The sequence below is a fragment of the Chelonia mydas genome, chromosome 11 (assembly GCF_015237465.2).
Source record: "Chelonia mydas isolate rCheMyd1 chromosome 11, rCheMyd1.pri.v2, whole genome shotgun sequence".
NCBI classification, from domain to species: domain Eukaryota; kingdom Metazoa; phylum Chordata; order Testudines; family Cheloniidae; genus Chelonia; species Chelonia mydas.
Genome location: NC_051251.2, coordinates 13,047,392 through 13,063,542, shown reverse-complemented (window position 1 = coordinate 13,063,542; position 16,151 = coordinate 13,047,392). Strand labels below are relative to the sequence as shown.

The 16,151-nt window shown below is 34.6% G+C and overlaps 1 protein-coding gene across 4 annotated transcripts in view; it reads left to right on the top strand.

Moving 5' to 3' along the window:
• The window catches only part of ZNF148 (zinc finger protein 148), a 48,165-nt gene extending 33,911 nt beyond the window's left edge, over positions 1 to 14,254 (top strand). For 3 of the 4 annotated variants that reach the window (XM_037913161.2, XM_037913162.2, XM_043524865.1), the window contains 2 exons: positions 4,833 to 4,951; positions 5,230 to 14,254. In XM_037913161.2, the coding sequence (XP_037769089.1) occupies positions 4,833 to 4,951; positions 5,230 to 6,825 (1,715 nt within the window). In that variant the 3' untranslated portion in view covers positions 6,826 to 14,254. Of the gene's footprint in view, positions 1 to 1,304; positions 4,952 to 5,229 lie in introns of all 4 variants that reach the window. The other variant, XR_006284726.1, reaches the window with a different exon arrangement.
• The last annotated feature ends 1,897 nt before the right edge of the window (positions 14,255 to 16,151 follow it).

Genomic DNA, 16,151 nt, shown 5'->3' with positions numbered 1-16,151 from the left:
AATCTTAATAAGTCCCAGTGAGCTGTGATTATTATGTTTATATGGCTTATTTGAAAAAAAGGAAATAACTTTTTTGGTTGTCTTAAAAAGTTTTCTAAAGCTCATTTAGTAAATAAACAGAAAGTGTAGTGATAAAACCTATGGGCCTGTGTTTATACGGGAGGTCAGACTAGATGATCACAGTGGTCCTTTCTGGCTTTATAATCTGTGGATTTTGGTGTCCTGCCTCAGTTATAGTTTGGCTCCTTACTGTCTACACACTTAAAAATCCTTCTTTATTTTAATTTAGATATGGTATTCTTCACCACTGGTCCTAAATTGTTGTCTAGTATTGCAGTATGCTGTTCAACAGTTGCATACTGGGATCTTGCAAATAATTTACATTTTAAGATTGCCTTCTATGGCTAGAAGGTGAATACTGTCTCCATGATTTTACTCTGGGAGAAAAAAAGTCTTTTCCTTGGACTTCAACTTCAATATTGCCATAGATTCTTTTTGTCTGTAGAGGGTGAGAATCCATGGGAAGTGTTTCTGCCTAACTCTCCCTTTCTCTTAAACAGTTTTCTGTTTTCTGCACCAGCTTCCTACCTCTGCATTCTTGCCTCACATCCTAGTTCTTTAATCCAGCTCACTTTACATTTTGAGTACAAAAAAATTTAAAAAATAGATAAAACAGTCTTGGGACTAACAAGACATCAGCCAAACATAATTGCTCAATCACTCTGTTTTTATGTTGCTTGCCTTTTCTACTCTTTTGTCTAAATTTTGTGTTTAGATTGTAAGTTCTTCCTAGGCGTTTGCTTGCATAACTGTTAAGTGTCCTGTTCACTACACTTTGTAGCTGCACTTTGTAAATACATTTTAGAATTAATATTAACAGACTTCCAGTACAGACGTGTCCAAAACATCTGAGGTGATTTTTCCTTTATATGACTTAGATCAGTGACCTGCATAATATATTGTACATTCCATTTAAGTTATTCCTTTCCTTCTATATGCAGTCTTTTCCCACTCATTAACCCAGTTAAGAAAAATGTATCCTCAACTCTTTCCCTAGTTTAAGAGAAGAAGATTGTGTCCTAATGATCTTATCAAGTCACATAATGTGTCCTGGTTCAAAAGTTGGATAGAATTTTACAAAAAAAGTCTACCTTCAGTTTTCAGCTCTGTAAAATGGTTGACAGTAGGCATCAGATCATCTTAAGAATTGAAGATGAATTTTCTGATACATTTTTAATACTTTTCTAACATACTCATCCTTACAGAGATTTAAACCAGAGTTAACTGTGGTATTAACTTCACAGACTCACCTTCACAAGGCATTTCTTAATTTTATCTGGAAGAACATTATGCCACTCTGCTGAATAATATCTTCCAAGATGTAGCAGCTCATTTGGGAACAGTTTCCTCAAATCAAGATTCCTCCTCTTTCCAGTCAAAATCTAGACAGAAATAATGTTTAGATTTGAAGGCATACTTAGTGTATACTCGCAAAGGCCCCAAATTCTCTCTTATGATCTGACCCATTCACACTTTTCAAATGGTGTAAAGGGGACAGATAACTGGGAGAGTAACCTACCAGCATATTTCCCCATCTCACCCCATCGAGGGCCTACCCAGTTAGAGTAAAGCAGTGTAAGGGCTCTACAACAGTCCATTTATGCAGCCCCAGGGGCATGCTTGGGGGTGAGAGGTGTGTGAACAGAGCACTATGCTCCAGCCTTTACGGGCTGGCAGAATGACTTCTACAGGGATGTTAAAGCTAAAATAAGTTTGAGCTTTCTCTAGTGCTGTTCCCATTTGGGCTGGGGAGGCCCAAAATGTGGGAGGCAAAGCCACCTTTGCCCCAACCCCAGAGTTAGGTTTTAAAGGGGGATTTAAGTGACAGTAAGGGGGGCATTTGGTAGACGAGAAGCAGGAAGTTGTTCCAAAAGTTGGGACAATGTGATAGCACAAAATTGGGAATGGTAGGAAACAGGAAAAGGAAACAGCAAGGAAAGAGGATTGAAAGCAGGATAGGGAATGATGGGAGTGATATGGAGTATAAAACTAGAGCAGATATATAGACGGGACAGAATTTTTAGGGCTTTGAAGGTAATGGTGACGTTCTTGAACTTGATTCAAGAAGCAGGTAGAAGGTTAGGCAAAAATACAACACTACGGTAAAAGTGGTATAAACACCTAGATAAATAAGTGTGAAAGTACTGATCTGATTACAGTGAAAGTGGAGAGAGAACTTTCATAATGGCTAAACTGAGTAGACTGGAGTTGGAGAGGTACAAAGCTAGAAGGCCAGAGAGGAGAAATGTATGATATTCAATACAAGAGATGAACATATTATGAGCAAGTGGGTAGTGAAGTAAACCAGATTTTGGTGATAGTATTAAAAAGGAAGAAGTAACAAACATTATCAAGAGACTAGATGTGGAAGGAGGAGAGAGAACTCAAAGACGATACTGAGGTTGTGAGCCTGGGGAGAGGGAGACAGGGAAGGAGCAGCAAAGAGCGTTCAGGATGGAAGATAAGTTCAGTTTTTGAGAGAATAAATTTGAGATGGCAGCAGGCCATCCAAGAGGAGGTATCTGAGAAGCACTGGAGATGCAAGACTCAGTAGCTGGCGTTGGAAGCTATCTGCATAAAGGTGAGAGATGAAACCGTGGTAGCTGATGGGGTCACCAAGAGAGACAATATATAGATGATCTAAAAAGGTCTTTTCTTTTCTAGTTTCTATGAATTAGATTTCCAATACAGATTTACTGTAGGTCTGTCTAATTATATCACAGAATAATAATGATACTCAGATAATTAAAATGTAAGCTTCAATAGTAGGCTATTTACAGTAGATGGAGAATCTGTTCACTACATGGATATTGGAAGGAAGGTTACATAGAATGTATACAGTGTTTATTTTTTTAATTTTGCATCATCCATTTGGAATTCTAAGTAATAATGAAGGAAAACTGCAGTACTATAAATGTTAGTGTCTTATATGAGGCTTTAGCCATGCTACCCTTATTTACATTAGTACTGGGATGTGGTTAAATTCCTCTATATTGAGTGGAAAATATACCTCTGAGTATCAAATTCATAACTTAGTAATAATGAGAACAGATAGCACAGTATCACATAACCTCAGATGGAAAGGGTGGAACAATCTAAACCTTACTTCTAGAAACAAAGGAAGGATGCCAGTATTGTCTGCAATAAAAAACATTGCGTTGTTTCCAGGACCAAAACCACGTTGGCAGATGCTGTCAGCAGAATCCCTGTTTTCTATCTCATTAAATCACAAGATTGCATAATAAATATTCAGAAAAAAGAACCATCAGTCACATCAACAATAAATAAGTTTGACATTGGAGAACAAAAAGATAACCAGATAATGCAGAGACTTAGATATGGTTATTGAGAAGTGGTAGGACTGGGATATATTATTTATGTCTAGATACTGTAATTCCTATTTCCTGAAGAGATTTACATCTATACAGAATCCACTCTGTATTATAATACCCTATTGGCCAAGATGATACTGGTTTAATTTATTTTTTTAATTTAATTTTGCCCCAGTCTCTCTCCATTATGAAAGATGGAACTTTTTCCCCTGGACAAATACCAGGATCTCAGTAATTTTTTCTTCTTAAGAAACTAGTTTATATGGGAATATGTGTAATTCATTCATTCATTCATAAAGACTAATGTGCCTTAGCTTTGCAGATTGTTTTGCAGTTATTAAAAAGACAAGATTTCTGCCTTTATTCTACAGTCTTGAAGCCTTAATATTACATCTATAATGCAAGAGATGTCCTGCTCTTCAGGTGAATTCCATTGAATAACAGTGAGTTCCTGTAAAAGAGAGACACTCTGCAAGACAGGTAGATTGTTTTTAGGCTTCATCAGACAAAGGACAAAAGTTAAAACAAAGAGAGATAATCTGAGTTACTTTATAATGTGAATGGATGTTTAGACATTTTGTTTATTTTTAATTAAGAACAAATTAGGTGAGAGGTATAGATAGCACAGGAGTGGAAATAGCATTCAGAATATGTTGTCTGAACAAATGAATAATATGACAAAGGGAAAGACTTCCGTGTCCATTTGCCAGAATGAATTTAACTACAGAGATTTGCTGTTTTTAATTTAATTACCAAAAGAAAAGGTCAAGTGAACATGCCTTTTACTTATTATTGGAAATATTCTAGAAATCAAACCAAAATTCTTAAATTATTTAGGGCCATTATTTCAGCTTTTCATACAGATATGGAGGTAAAGAAGAGGGAGAACTATAGAAAATAACACAGATATTTTAAACTTTTTTAACCACTGACATCTTGAAAACTTGAATTTCTTTTTTAGAAAATAGTGTCAAATGGTGCAAGAAAAGTGAAAGAATTTAGGCCTTGTCATCAGTACAGTCTTCTCATTGTCCTAAATATGTATTTTTGGCAACAATTCATCTTGAAAAATATTTTTCTATCCTATGCAATCTTAAGTAACACTTCGGATTTACAGTACATATCTGCACCTAGGGAACAGAGATGGCAATAGAAACTGGTTACTTAAAATTTCCCCTTTTTTAATTAGAATTTCTTGGTATATAATTCCCTTTTTTGCTTTCCTTCATGGTATTCTTGATATATTAGTGAATACAGGGAAAATTGAGACTTATATGAATGAACACAGATTGCTTTTTCAACAGGAGCATACTAAATCCTCTTCTCCATTACTTCCAGTAGAGGCTAGTAATATTTGCCAAGGTTATCATGTGGAATAACCCTTTGTTTTTCTGTTTTTATTTTGTTTAAACTATATTTTAATATAATGACTGTTTTTAGGTGAAAAACCATTTCGCTGTGATGAATGTGGTATGAGGTTCATACAGAAGTATCATATGGAAAGGCACAAGAGAACTCATAGTGGAGAGAAGCCTTACCAGTGTGAATATTGTTTGCAGGTAAGATGGTTAATTGAAATAATTCACATTATTTTAAAAGCTGAAATAACAAACCTGATTCTAAAGTAATACACACAAGAATTTCCCTAGATTTTGAAGTCTGACAAGCCTACAAATTGATGTAAAAAAATTATACTAATGCAAACTGAATGCATGTTGTAGAGCAGCCTTCAGTTGAAGTGGCTGAACTGTGTGTGAATTAATGAGTAAATTACTTACAATCAAAGTTGGCTTTTCTTATATATATATTTTTCTCTAACTTAAAATATCCTCTGCAGTACTTTTCCAGGACTGACCGTGTGCTGAAACATAAACGTATGTGCCATGAGAGCCGTGATAAGAAACCTAATAGAAGTGCCACCAAAGTTGGCCTTTTGACATCTGAGGAAGATCCTGGCTTCTCTACACCGATGAAAGATAGCTCCTTGCCAAAGAAGAAAAGGCAGAAAACAGAGAAAGCAAAGTCTGTGGACAAGGAAATTGGAGATAAATCAGAACAGAAGAAGGATAAAAATGACTTCTTGCCCTTGTATTCTGCCAGTGCTAAAGTAAAGGATGAATATATGGTGGCAGAATATGCTGTTGAGATGCCACATTCTTCTGTCAGTGGGTCACACTTAGAAGATGCAAATTCTGGAGAAATACACCCACCTAAACTGGTTCTCAAAAAAGTTAATAGTAAGAGAAGTCTAAAACAGCCACTTGAGCAAAGTCAGACCATTTCACCTTTATCTACATATGAAGAGAACAAGGTTTCAAAATATGCCTTTGATCTTGTGGATAAACAAGGTTTATTGGACGCAGATGGTAATGCTGACATTGACCAAGTTGATACTTTACAGGAAGGACCCAGTAAACCTGTACACAGCAGCACTAATTATGATGACGCAATGCAGTTTTTAAAGAAAAAGAGGTATCTGCAAGCGGCTAGTAATAATAGTAGAGAATATGCCCTGAATGTAGGTACTATAGCATCTCAACCTTCAGTAACACAGGCAGCCGTAGCAAGTGTCATTGATGAAAGTACCACAGCATCCATATTAGATTCACAGGCACTGAATGTGGAAATTAAAAGTAACCATGACAAAAATGTCATTCCAGATGAGGTGCTTCAAACCCTACTAGATCATTATTCCCACAAGGCTAATGGACAACATGAAATATCTTTCAATGTGACAGATACTGAGGTGACCTCCAGTATATCAATCAATTCTTCTGAAGTATCTGAGGTCACCCAGTCTGAAACTGTTGGAACAAGCTCTCAAGCTTCCTCATCAGATAAAGCCAGTATGTTACAAGAATATTCAAAGTTTCTACAACAAGCGTTGGATAGAACTAGCCAAAATGATGCCTATTTGAACAACCCAAGCCTTAATTTTGTGACTGATAACCAAACTCTTACAAGCCAGCCAGCATTCTCTTCCATAGACAAACAGGTCTATGCTTCTATACCTGTCAATAGCTTTCGATCGGGAATGAACTCTCCATTAAGAACAACTCCAGACAAGTCTCATTTTGGACTAATGGTTGCTGATTCCCAGCACTCTTTTCCCTTTTCAGGTGATGAGGCAAATCATTCTTCCTCCTCCTCTACACAGGACTTCTTGGATCAAGTGACTTCTCAGAAGAAAGCAGAGGCACAGCCTGTCCATCAGGCTTATCAAATGAGCTCCTTTGAGCAGCCCTTCAGAGCTCAATACCATGGAGCAAGAGCTGGAATATCACCTCAGTTTAGCACTGCCAACGGACAGGTGAACCTGCGAGGGCCAGGGACAAGTGCTGAATTCCCTGAATTTCCCTTGGTGAATGTAAATGATAATAGAGCTGGGATGACTTCTTCACCGGATGCCACAACGGGCCAGACTTTTGGCTAAAAAAATCTTTGTAAATAATATTGGCACTTTAGAACAGATCTGTCAAGGGTGGTGTTACTCTGTATAAGATGGAGTGCTGTACAGCTTTTAAGAATGTTGTGTTATAACAAAAGTAAGCTGATATAGCAAGATCAGTAACTTCATTTTTGGTTAGTCACCAATCATTGAACTGCCTTACATGTTGTCTCCCCTATAAAAGGCAGTTTATTACTCACTTGTTCGAGACCAGAAAATTGCTCTTTTACATACACTTAAATTTAAAACAAAACAAAAAACCTAAGGTAAGGTTTCCTCCCATAATAGTTTCCTATTTGGTTTCATTGTACATTCTTGGGAGAACAGTAATTGTCACGTTGTTGTCATTTTCTAAGCTTGTCAGTGTAGTCATTGCTCTTCAGCAGGGAATCTAAATATACTAAACAGAAGAAACTAAAAGTTTAAATGTCAAGAGATTATGGCTAAACCACAGTGGTGTATTCTATAGAAATACCTTTTCTTCCCTCTCTCTTAAAATGAAGTATATGCCATATGCCCTTTATTTTTGCTTTGCATTACACTGAGCTGTGTTTTGGAGGAAAGAAGTAATAATAAATTCTTATAGACTAACTCCATTATTTAAAAGTTTAATTAATTTAAAATACTTTAAAAACTTTTTTAGCAAAATACATGTCTGCTAATGCATTTACTTCAGTCCTGAAGTGTGTTGCATATTTCTTTGTACAGTTGAACCTAGACATAACTTTTTATGATTCTTTCAGATGCAGATATCAAGATTTTGAAGTTTTAGTTAAAATACTCTGTAGATTACATTCCCGATTACATAAAGCTTACACAAATTGTGTATTCTGAGATTTTAAAGCTTAATTGTACTTTACCCTGCATATTCACAGTGATTAACAAAGAGCACTTAGATTCTATTTGATATTTTTTGATTTCTCAAAGAATAAAAACTATTTTAGATTTTTAGGTCTGATATGGCTGCATCATTATCATATGATACAACACTGATTATTATTTTTTAATATAAAATGAGATTGGAATTTCTTAGCTTCTGTAAAAACTGGTTTAATTCTCTCTGTCTAGAACTTTGACAATTCAGATAATTAAAAATACTAAAGCATCCCAGTAAGCTGGAGAAGTGGGCCTTCTAATTGCATATCTTTTTAGCGATTTCTTAATGAACAATGTTCATTACAATTTTACCAACCAAAACTGTTGACTAATGCTAGTGAACAGAATTTTTTTTCAGTATAGATGAATGATCAGAAGCTTTTGTTGCATTTCACAGTATAAATAAACTGCAAACTTTATCTCTGTACCATGAATATGTTTTCTTAATAGTACTTTGGCTTGAAGTATACAGTAAGGTACGATAAATAGTTCTGTGTGCATTTTTAAGGTGGTGAGATTGGAGTAACATAAATGTGTTGTGTAGTTTAACAATTTTAAAATTTTGAACTTCATGTTCACTCTTTTGCACCTTTCCCTAGAGGGTACATGGTCAGGTAGTTTAAGGCAGTTTAAACCTAACATTGTAGGTTGATTAACCATTAAGTGCGGATACAGATAAGGATGCATACATCCCTTTACAGAGCTGTCACTGGCTGACATCTCTCAAATGAAACCATCAGCTTGGAGAGGAGGTTGAGCCCCATCGTGCAGAAGAACACCCTCCCCAGCCAGCAGATTCGAGTGGGAGAGCGCAACTTACCCATTCCCAAAATAGTAACCACGTTTTATTGTTTTGCATCATTGTAGCTGCAGTAACTCCCTTGGGCCCATTTTAGGAAGAAAGTTCATCTGGAATCCATAGACTGCACCTCAAGTGGCCAGGGAGATCATTTACATGAGCTTCCTGCATAACTCATTTGTATACAGTGAGACCAGATTCTTATTGCCCTGTGATGGCCTTAACTATTCTTAGGATTTGTTGGCCCAATGTGCAGCTGTTTTATGATGCTGCAAGAGGTTATATTCCCTATCACTTTCTTACAGTAACAGGTCTGAAGATTTGGCCCTGAGTTAAATAGAAAAATAAACATCCAGGGAGAAAAGCGAAATCATTGTACAATATTAGTGACACATAAGGAAACATCTTTAAAAGAATATTTTTAACCTGATTGTGTCCCTTGAATTTTTTCTACATTATTGTTTGAGTCTCCTGTCCTACTTGCATAGACGTATACATGTGTATGGCACCTAACTCACAACAAGAAACAGCCTGTCATGAAGCAGATACCTCATTTCCATTAAATATTACTTCCATCACATCCTAGCTTTCACTGTCCCCATAGATCTACATCGGCATCTTTGTTTTAATATCCTACCATTGCAAAAATATGACCATTTATTTACCATTGTTTTAAGAAAGTTCCCTTGGGGCTAGATTATTACAGCATTTAGTTGGACACACAGGAAATAAGAGGGAGTAAGGCCTGCTAGGCCCTTGCCAGATTGATGACTGGCTATGTTGAAGAGGGCAGGAGCTACTCTGCTGATACTCTGTTGTGAGAAGGGGAGGGGACCTTGGCTCCACTCTCTGCACACTAGCCAGAATAGTTAACTTTGTGCATAGTGGTGATTATGGTGTTTCACACAAAGGGTGAAATAACTTGCTTCTCCCCAGAGGAGGAATTGTGGTTCTCTGAGTCACAGTTCGTTCTCTGGTGTGTTCCTGGGGTATTACAGCTGTGCTCTGTGACGTAGGGCAAGATGTAAAGTCCCCACTCTATCCCATGGTGATTATTTTGTAGATCTACTTTATACATATAGTTAGAGGGCGTGCTAATAGTTAATCCGTGGAAATTTAGGCCTTTTCTACCTGGAGAAATTTACCAGCAGAATTCTTCCAATATGATTTTGTTGCTATACCAGTATTGTTCTGCCAGTAAATTTCCCTCTTTAGATAAGCCTGTATTTTTTAACAATTTCATCAATTAAAAAAATATTTTTCCCTTCAACATGTTTTATTGTTTACATCCTAACACACACTCACATGCTTCCCCCCTTTTGATCTGACGGATGTTTATTCTCATCTGTGCCCCCTATGTATTTGAGGGAACTAAAAATGAAAATGACTTTTTATTCACTACATTGTTCATTTACCACCATTATTAAGTTAGCACACTTTTGGGAATAGCATTTACATCCCAGCAAGCCAACAATAGAAGCTCTTACATTATTTTAAAGGTTGTGAAAGGTGTGGATGTGTGTGTGTGTGTAAGGTGTGGGATCTTTTATGGCTGTTTTTTTCTGTGACAGAATCAGGATAAATGAAAAATATATATTTAGAAAATTGAGGGCATTTACTCCCAGACTATAATAATTTTAAATAGATAGTATTTTGGGCCTAAATTACTAGGCAGAATCCCTTTTAGCACTAGTCCTTTGTTATGTTTTACCACAATTATAACTACTAATGAAGGAATTGATTTGCAAAGGTATATTAGTAAGCATCTACATTTTCTTGTACTGGTATGAGAGTGAGTTAATCATAAATGACAAAGTTTGAAGAGGAGGATAGCATTGTGTACTACTATACATTGGTCTTATAAACAGTAATATGAAGAATTTAAATCAGGCTTTAAGATGAATTTTTTCATGGCCCTGTGTGTCTCCTGGTGTTGCCTATGGGAAAATTATGGTGCAAGAAGAAAATACAACAACCCGTAAAATACTCATTGTGGTTTAACATTTTTATTACTTTTTATATTTATATTGTAGGTTGTCAATGTTTTGAGAAAGGGCGCAGTTCAGTGATAAAGGGGAAATACAATAAAATCTTTCTATTTCACTGATTGCTAATCAAAGCACCCCCTAATTCTTACACATACAATCTGCTTTCTCCCCACTCTGCAAAGTATTAATAGTAAAGTACTGTAGTGAGGTCTCACTTTAATGACTGTTACTTCAACCAAGTATACTACGGAACATTTATTAGAATACTCTGAAGTAGTATAATGAAAACTAACTACAGTTGTCGCAATAAATGAACGAAGTACATTTTGTGATGTGATATCCTTGCCTTTGTTTGCTTGCTTACTTGCTACTTCTCAAAATTCAGTCATTTGTAATGGTTTTCTAAGTCATTACTGCGTATTAATGGGGTACTATTGTGGCTTTTTTCAAAAATGTTTGATTTTTCCCTCTGAAAAATCTGGATTAAACAATATATTCCATGCTTGTTTTGAATATTTTTAAGTTTTCATCATGTGCAGCAAAAATTTGAAAATGACCCAAATAATCTATTCTGAATTTTGCAGTATTGCATTATTCTGTGTATGTAAATTTGCAAACTGAATTTTCTTGTTAGATTTTTTTTTTTTTAATTCATTACAAATTGCAGGGAAATTCCTAATATTCCTGGGAATACATTTGGAAACTTTAGCAGGGAGACATATGCTTGTGCTATGGTACTTGAGTTGGTACCAATACACATGTGGACTTTCAAATTATGTGGTTAATACTGAGGCAAAATAATAATTGTATGCTTTATTAGTGTTAAAAGTTCTACTAAATGGAAGCCTTGTAATTTTGAAAGTTCATTCATTTTATGTTGGTGCATGTTTATGTTAAGCATGTAACACATTAAACTAGAATTCACTTTTGCAAAGAACATGTACTAAGAAAGTATTACTGTTAATGAAAAACACCTTTTAAGTTTAAATTTGAACTTTTGTTCAGTTTTAAATTGCTTTAAGTCAGGGAAATAAATTTTATAGTTGCTTTTGTTATACTCTGCATATAAAAACCTTATGTTTCCTTTTAAAAACTATTTCTTTTCTTAGGATACACAAATTGAGGCGAGCAAACATTTCTAAGATTTGTTTCTTGCTTTCCTTAATCCAATGGATGGAAAGCTAAAATTGTGTAAACAACATTATTTTATTTTTTTATGCAATATCTTGCTGTAAATATGATTTATCAAATAAGGATGTACCTATGATCGAATCTTTGATTCTGCACAGTTAGAGTTTATATATAAATATAAATGTGTCTTGACAATCAAGGACTTATGTCAGTCTTCCTTTATGATGATTATTATTGTTCTGCATTCCATTTGTTTGAATTGAGTACCAATGTGGAAATCTGTATTGTCTGTAAAGTATGTAATGTTTTTATAGCTTGTTTAAAAAAAAAAAAACCCACAAAAAATGCTGTAAATATATACAAACTAATCACAGTACTGCTTTATGTTAGAAGGCATATGATGTTGTACTGTATGTAAGCAATAATACATGACAGTGCTAACTTTACAAGTAGCATAAGGATAGTTCCAAAAAATAGTTTTGGAGTTAATAGCCTTGTTTGAGTTAATCAATATTCTTAATCATTTTTTATAAATAAATTCAACTGTTCTCCTGTTGGAGTATATAACATTGTTTACACAGCACAATTTCAGTCACAGAGGAGACAGTCTTTAGATTTATGACTTCGTCTGTACACGCTTTCAGTAAAAAATGAATGGCTTTACTTCACTTCTGCGAGATGAGGAAGACTGCAAAAGTTTAGTTTTAAAGGAATAGAGATACTTTTCTGCTTCTGTGCTGATTCCTGACAATTCTTGTACTTTAATTCAGAGTCCTTAAGTCCTGATACTGACCTGATGTGACTTGGGGCTCCAATATAAAGGAATAGTTCTCTTCATAATTCATATACAGCTAAATAGTGAATCTACAGGTTATATGTTCATTTTATGTGCTAATCTTTTAAGTGTGAGCTATCCTCAACTGATGAGATGGGTTTATTCAGTTATTAAGGTGTCAAACTTACTTTAGTTTGAACTGACTAGGTATTGGATGGTAGAGTGTGGCATAGCTATTTGGACACAGTCATCCCTGCTTTAGAAAAAACACAGATTTATAAATGTAAATGACCTACATTTTATAAGAGAAATGTTTTTAAATGCTAGTCAGTTATATAATATGTGCTTTGAAGGATTTGCTAGTCCACTTCCGTCACTTTTAGTACACTGGTATCTTTTATATGTAATGTATGCTTTTTATTATTGTAGCAAAACGTTTCAGTAGAAGGAATTTTGCAACAGTATGGAGGGAATTTTCATTGTCAGAAATGAATTATACTGGATTTTGTCTGTGTACTCTTGTCTTTATTTTAATGCTGCCTGGAAGGGAACTTCGTATCCAAATAAAACAGGTGACCTTTTATTTCAAGGGCATACAATGTAGTGCTAAATTGAGTCTGGAAATATGATGATTTTGAATTTGAAAATATATATATATATATATATATATATATATATATATATATATATATATAGGAACACTGTTACAGTGCATTTTCTGATAGTGTTATTTTCCTGAAGTCCATATGCCTTCTTTGTATTTCAACTAATAAAAAAAGACCAACACCCTATAGTTAAGTTTTTGGCAGGATAATAGGTTTATTTCAGTGGTAATACGGTATTCTTTTAACCTACACCATCAGCTCCGTCCATTTTATTGTCTGTGTAAAAAAAAAAAAAACCACCTCAAATTCCATCTGTAAAAAAATTGTACATAAGTAATAGATGGTTTTATATAAACCTGAAAAGTATGAATTTGTAAATTCCTTATGTTTCTGATAGAAATTAGGAGATGAGTCTTAGTTCCTGTGAGATCAGGGATTTCATGACAAAGGCGGGGGGGGGGGTGTGTGTGTGTGTGCGCGAGAGAGAGGGAGAGAGTGTTGTCAAACAAAGTATAAAAGGGTTATTTCATTTCAAAGCAGTCTCTAAGCATTTAAATTTAATAATCCATTCAGAAAGGTGAAAAATATTTTGCAGGGAAGTTATTTAACCAGAATTGTTTAGTTCTTAGTGTTTGATCTTGCTCCCATTCAAGTTAATGGGGGCTTTGTTTACTTGAGTGGGAATTTAAAAAAAGAAATGTGCATTGTGTTGCTCTAAAATCAAAAGAATAAAATGACTTGGTTAGCAGGCTTGGCCAAATGAATTTTTTGATTAACAATACAGTTTAGAAGATCGTTTTTCTGCCTTTATTTCTCTTCTAAAAACAATTTTTAAAATACTTTGGCAGTTGCTATTCCTATTCATTTGACTGTGATTGTAAATTAAATTTTGCTTGACAGAATATGGCATGAACGATTGGATTGTTGTGCCTGTATAATTCAGTGGAAGATGGTTTTTATGCATAGTCATAGTGAATGATATTGTATTCTTAGAATTGATTTATTCATTAAGTGGCTTAATGGGTTTCATTGCTTCTGACATTACTGTTTTCTTATGGTTAACTTAGCCATTTTGGGTTTATAATACCCTTTTATGTATTGTGATACTAAAGGAAATTACGTTACTTGCTTTAATTTTTAATTAATCTATTAGTTTGATAATTTATATTTGCAAATGATGCATTTTAAATGTGGTCACTGGCTGTTTGAAAAATAAAAATATAGAATACTGTTTTATGAATTAAACTGTTTAGCGGTATTTTTCATGTTAGTTTATTTAAGACAAAATCTGATCTCTTAACATGGCAGACAAAGGCATGTAGAAATATATCAAGTATGCCAGAAATGATGTGGTTAATTTTAACAAATAAGTCAAATATTTAAATATTTGATTATGGGGTACAGCACATTTTCATAGGGCTTGTTTCCTGTTTTTTCCCCTCCTATAGATGTAGAACATTATTACCACACTTGCTACTAATTTTAATTCAGAAATTTTGAGTTGATTGCATTACTGAGGAGTTGGATAGCAAAAGATAAGTGAGACAGCTTTTTATGTACACTGGAGGCCATAGTGTAAATAAGAATTAGGTCTTAGTACGTTTAACTGTATATGTCAGAAATGTAAATTTTAATAAGTTTTGAATATATTGCATAAAAAATGCACAGTGTGTGTAATATATAATTTAATAGAGCATATTCTTCCTGCATTGAAGCAGAATCCATCAGAAGAATTGCAAATCCTAGCATAGTGCATTTATAAGGAAGAATAAATCTTGTGATCAAAAATAAAAGCAAGCCCTAGTGCTAATCTCTAGTCACTTTGCATATTTTTAGTGTCATTATTTTACTGAAATGTTTTTAGTATTGATGATTTTGGTATATAATTATAAGACCATTTCCAGTAACAAAATCATTTTGAGAAATGTATAGATCTGCTGATTGGAAATCTGTTTGACTTTGCATAAGAAGTAGACTTGATATCTTTACATATACTGTGATATAGCTAACACACAAAGTCATGTAAACTCTGAGTTAAAGCTAGTATGACTCTCCTTACTCTACTCCTTTTTAGTCTCCGTACTGCTATGCACATTGCTTTCAGTCAGTGCACCATTACATGGTTGCGCAAGCAACGAGAAACATGCATCCAATAAATATGGGTTGAGTACACTATACATATAAATATGGTGCATCACTTCTGTTGTGATTTTACTGAAATGTACACCTATAGCATTGTAAAGAAAACAATGTATAAAGAACCACACAAGATATGTAAACATGATTGCAGTCGTAATTTTAAAAATGTGTAAAACAAATCTTAGATTGTGGGCGTACTTTGAAATATGACTGAGAAAGTTGCACCTCCTTATTCAGCAGATCTGTTTTCTGTATTCTGTTATATTTTCTTACTTTAGTGATGCTTATTTTTAGTTATTTATTGGAAACAAGGCAACATTTAAATCTGAACTTGATAGCCTAAGACTGTTGGCTTTCGTGCTTTAAATGTAACATTGTGAAATAGTGTAGATCTGTGATCTTGAAAATAGGGACATTTGTCAATAATTTGATGTAATATATATATTTATCTACCCCAGTTTTCTTTTATAAGTAGTAATTGTTGCAAACCAAGTTGGAATACAAATATCCCCTAATTGTTCACTGAGCCAATATTATTGCAAAGAGAATAACACATTAAGCTATCTTTAATATTTGCTATGGTTATACAGAGAAGTGTAATCATCTTGCTCTTAATATGACTTCCTTAACAGCCTGACCTGTCAGAATTGGTGCTCCATGTGTTTAGAGGGATACAATCCCTGTTCCTTTAACTTGGAATTTTCCTTTTACTTCATGTGATAAACCATGCTGAAGCTCTACTCCAGTGATCTACTCACATAAGTGGAGGCTGGTTATTACGAGAGTCTGGAAAAGACTTAGTACTGATCTCATCCATCACCCTTACTAAGCCAGTGGATGATTGTTTCCTACAGTAACTAGTGTGATGTTTTGTCTAATCTATTTCTCAAGACATGGAGTTAAACAAGTGCAAGTCTTTCATTGGGAACCAACAATTTTTTGAGAGAGACTGAAAATGGAACAGGTATGTGTTTTCCTTTCAGAAGTTGGTGAAGCCA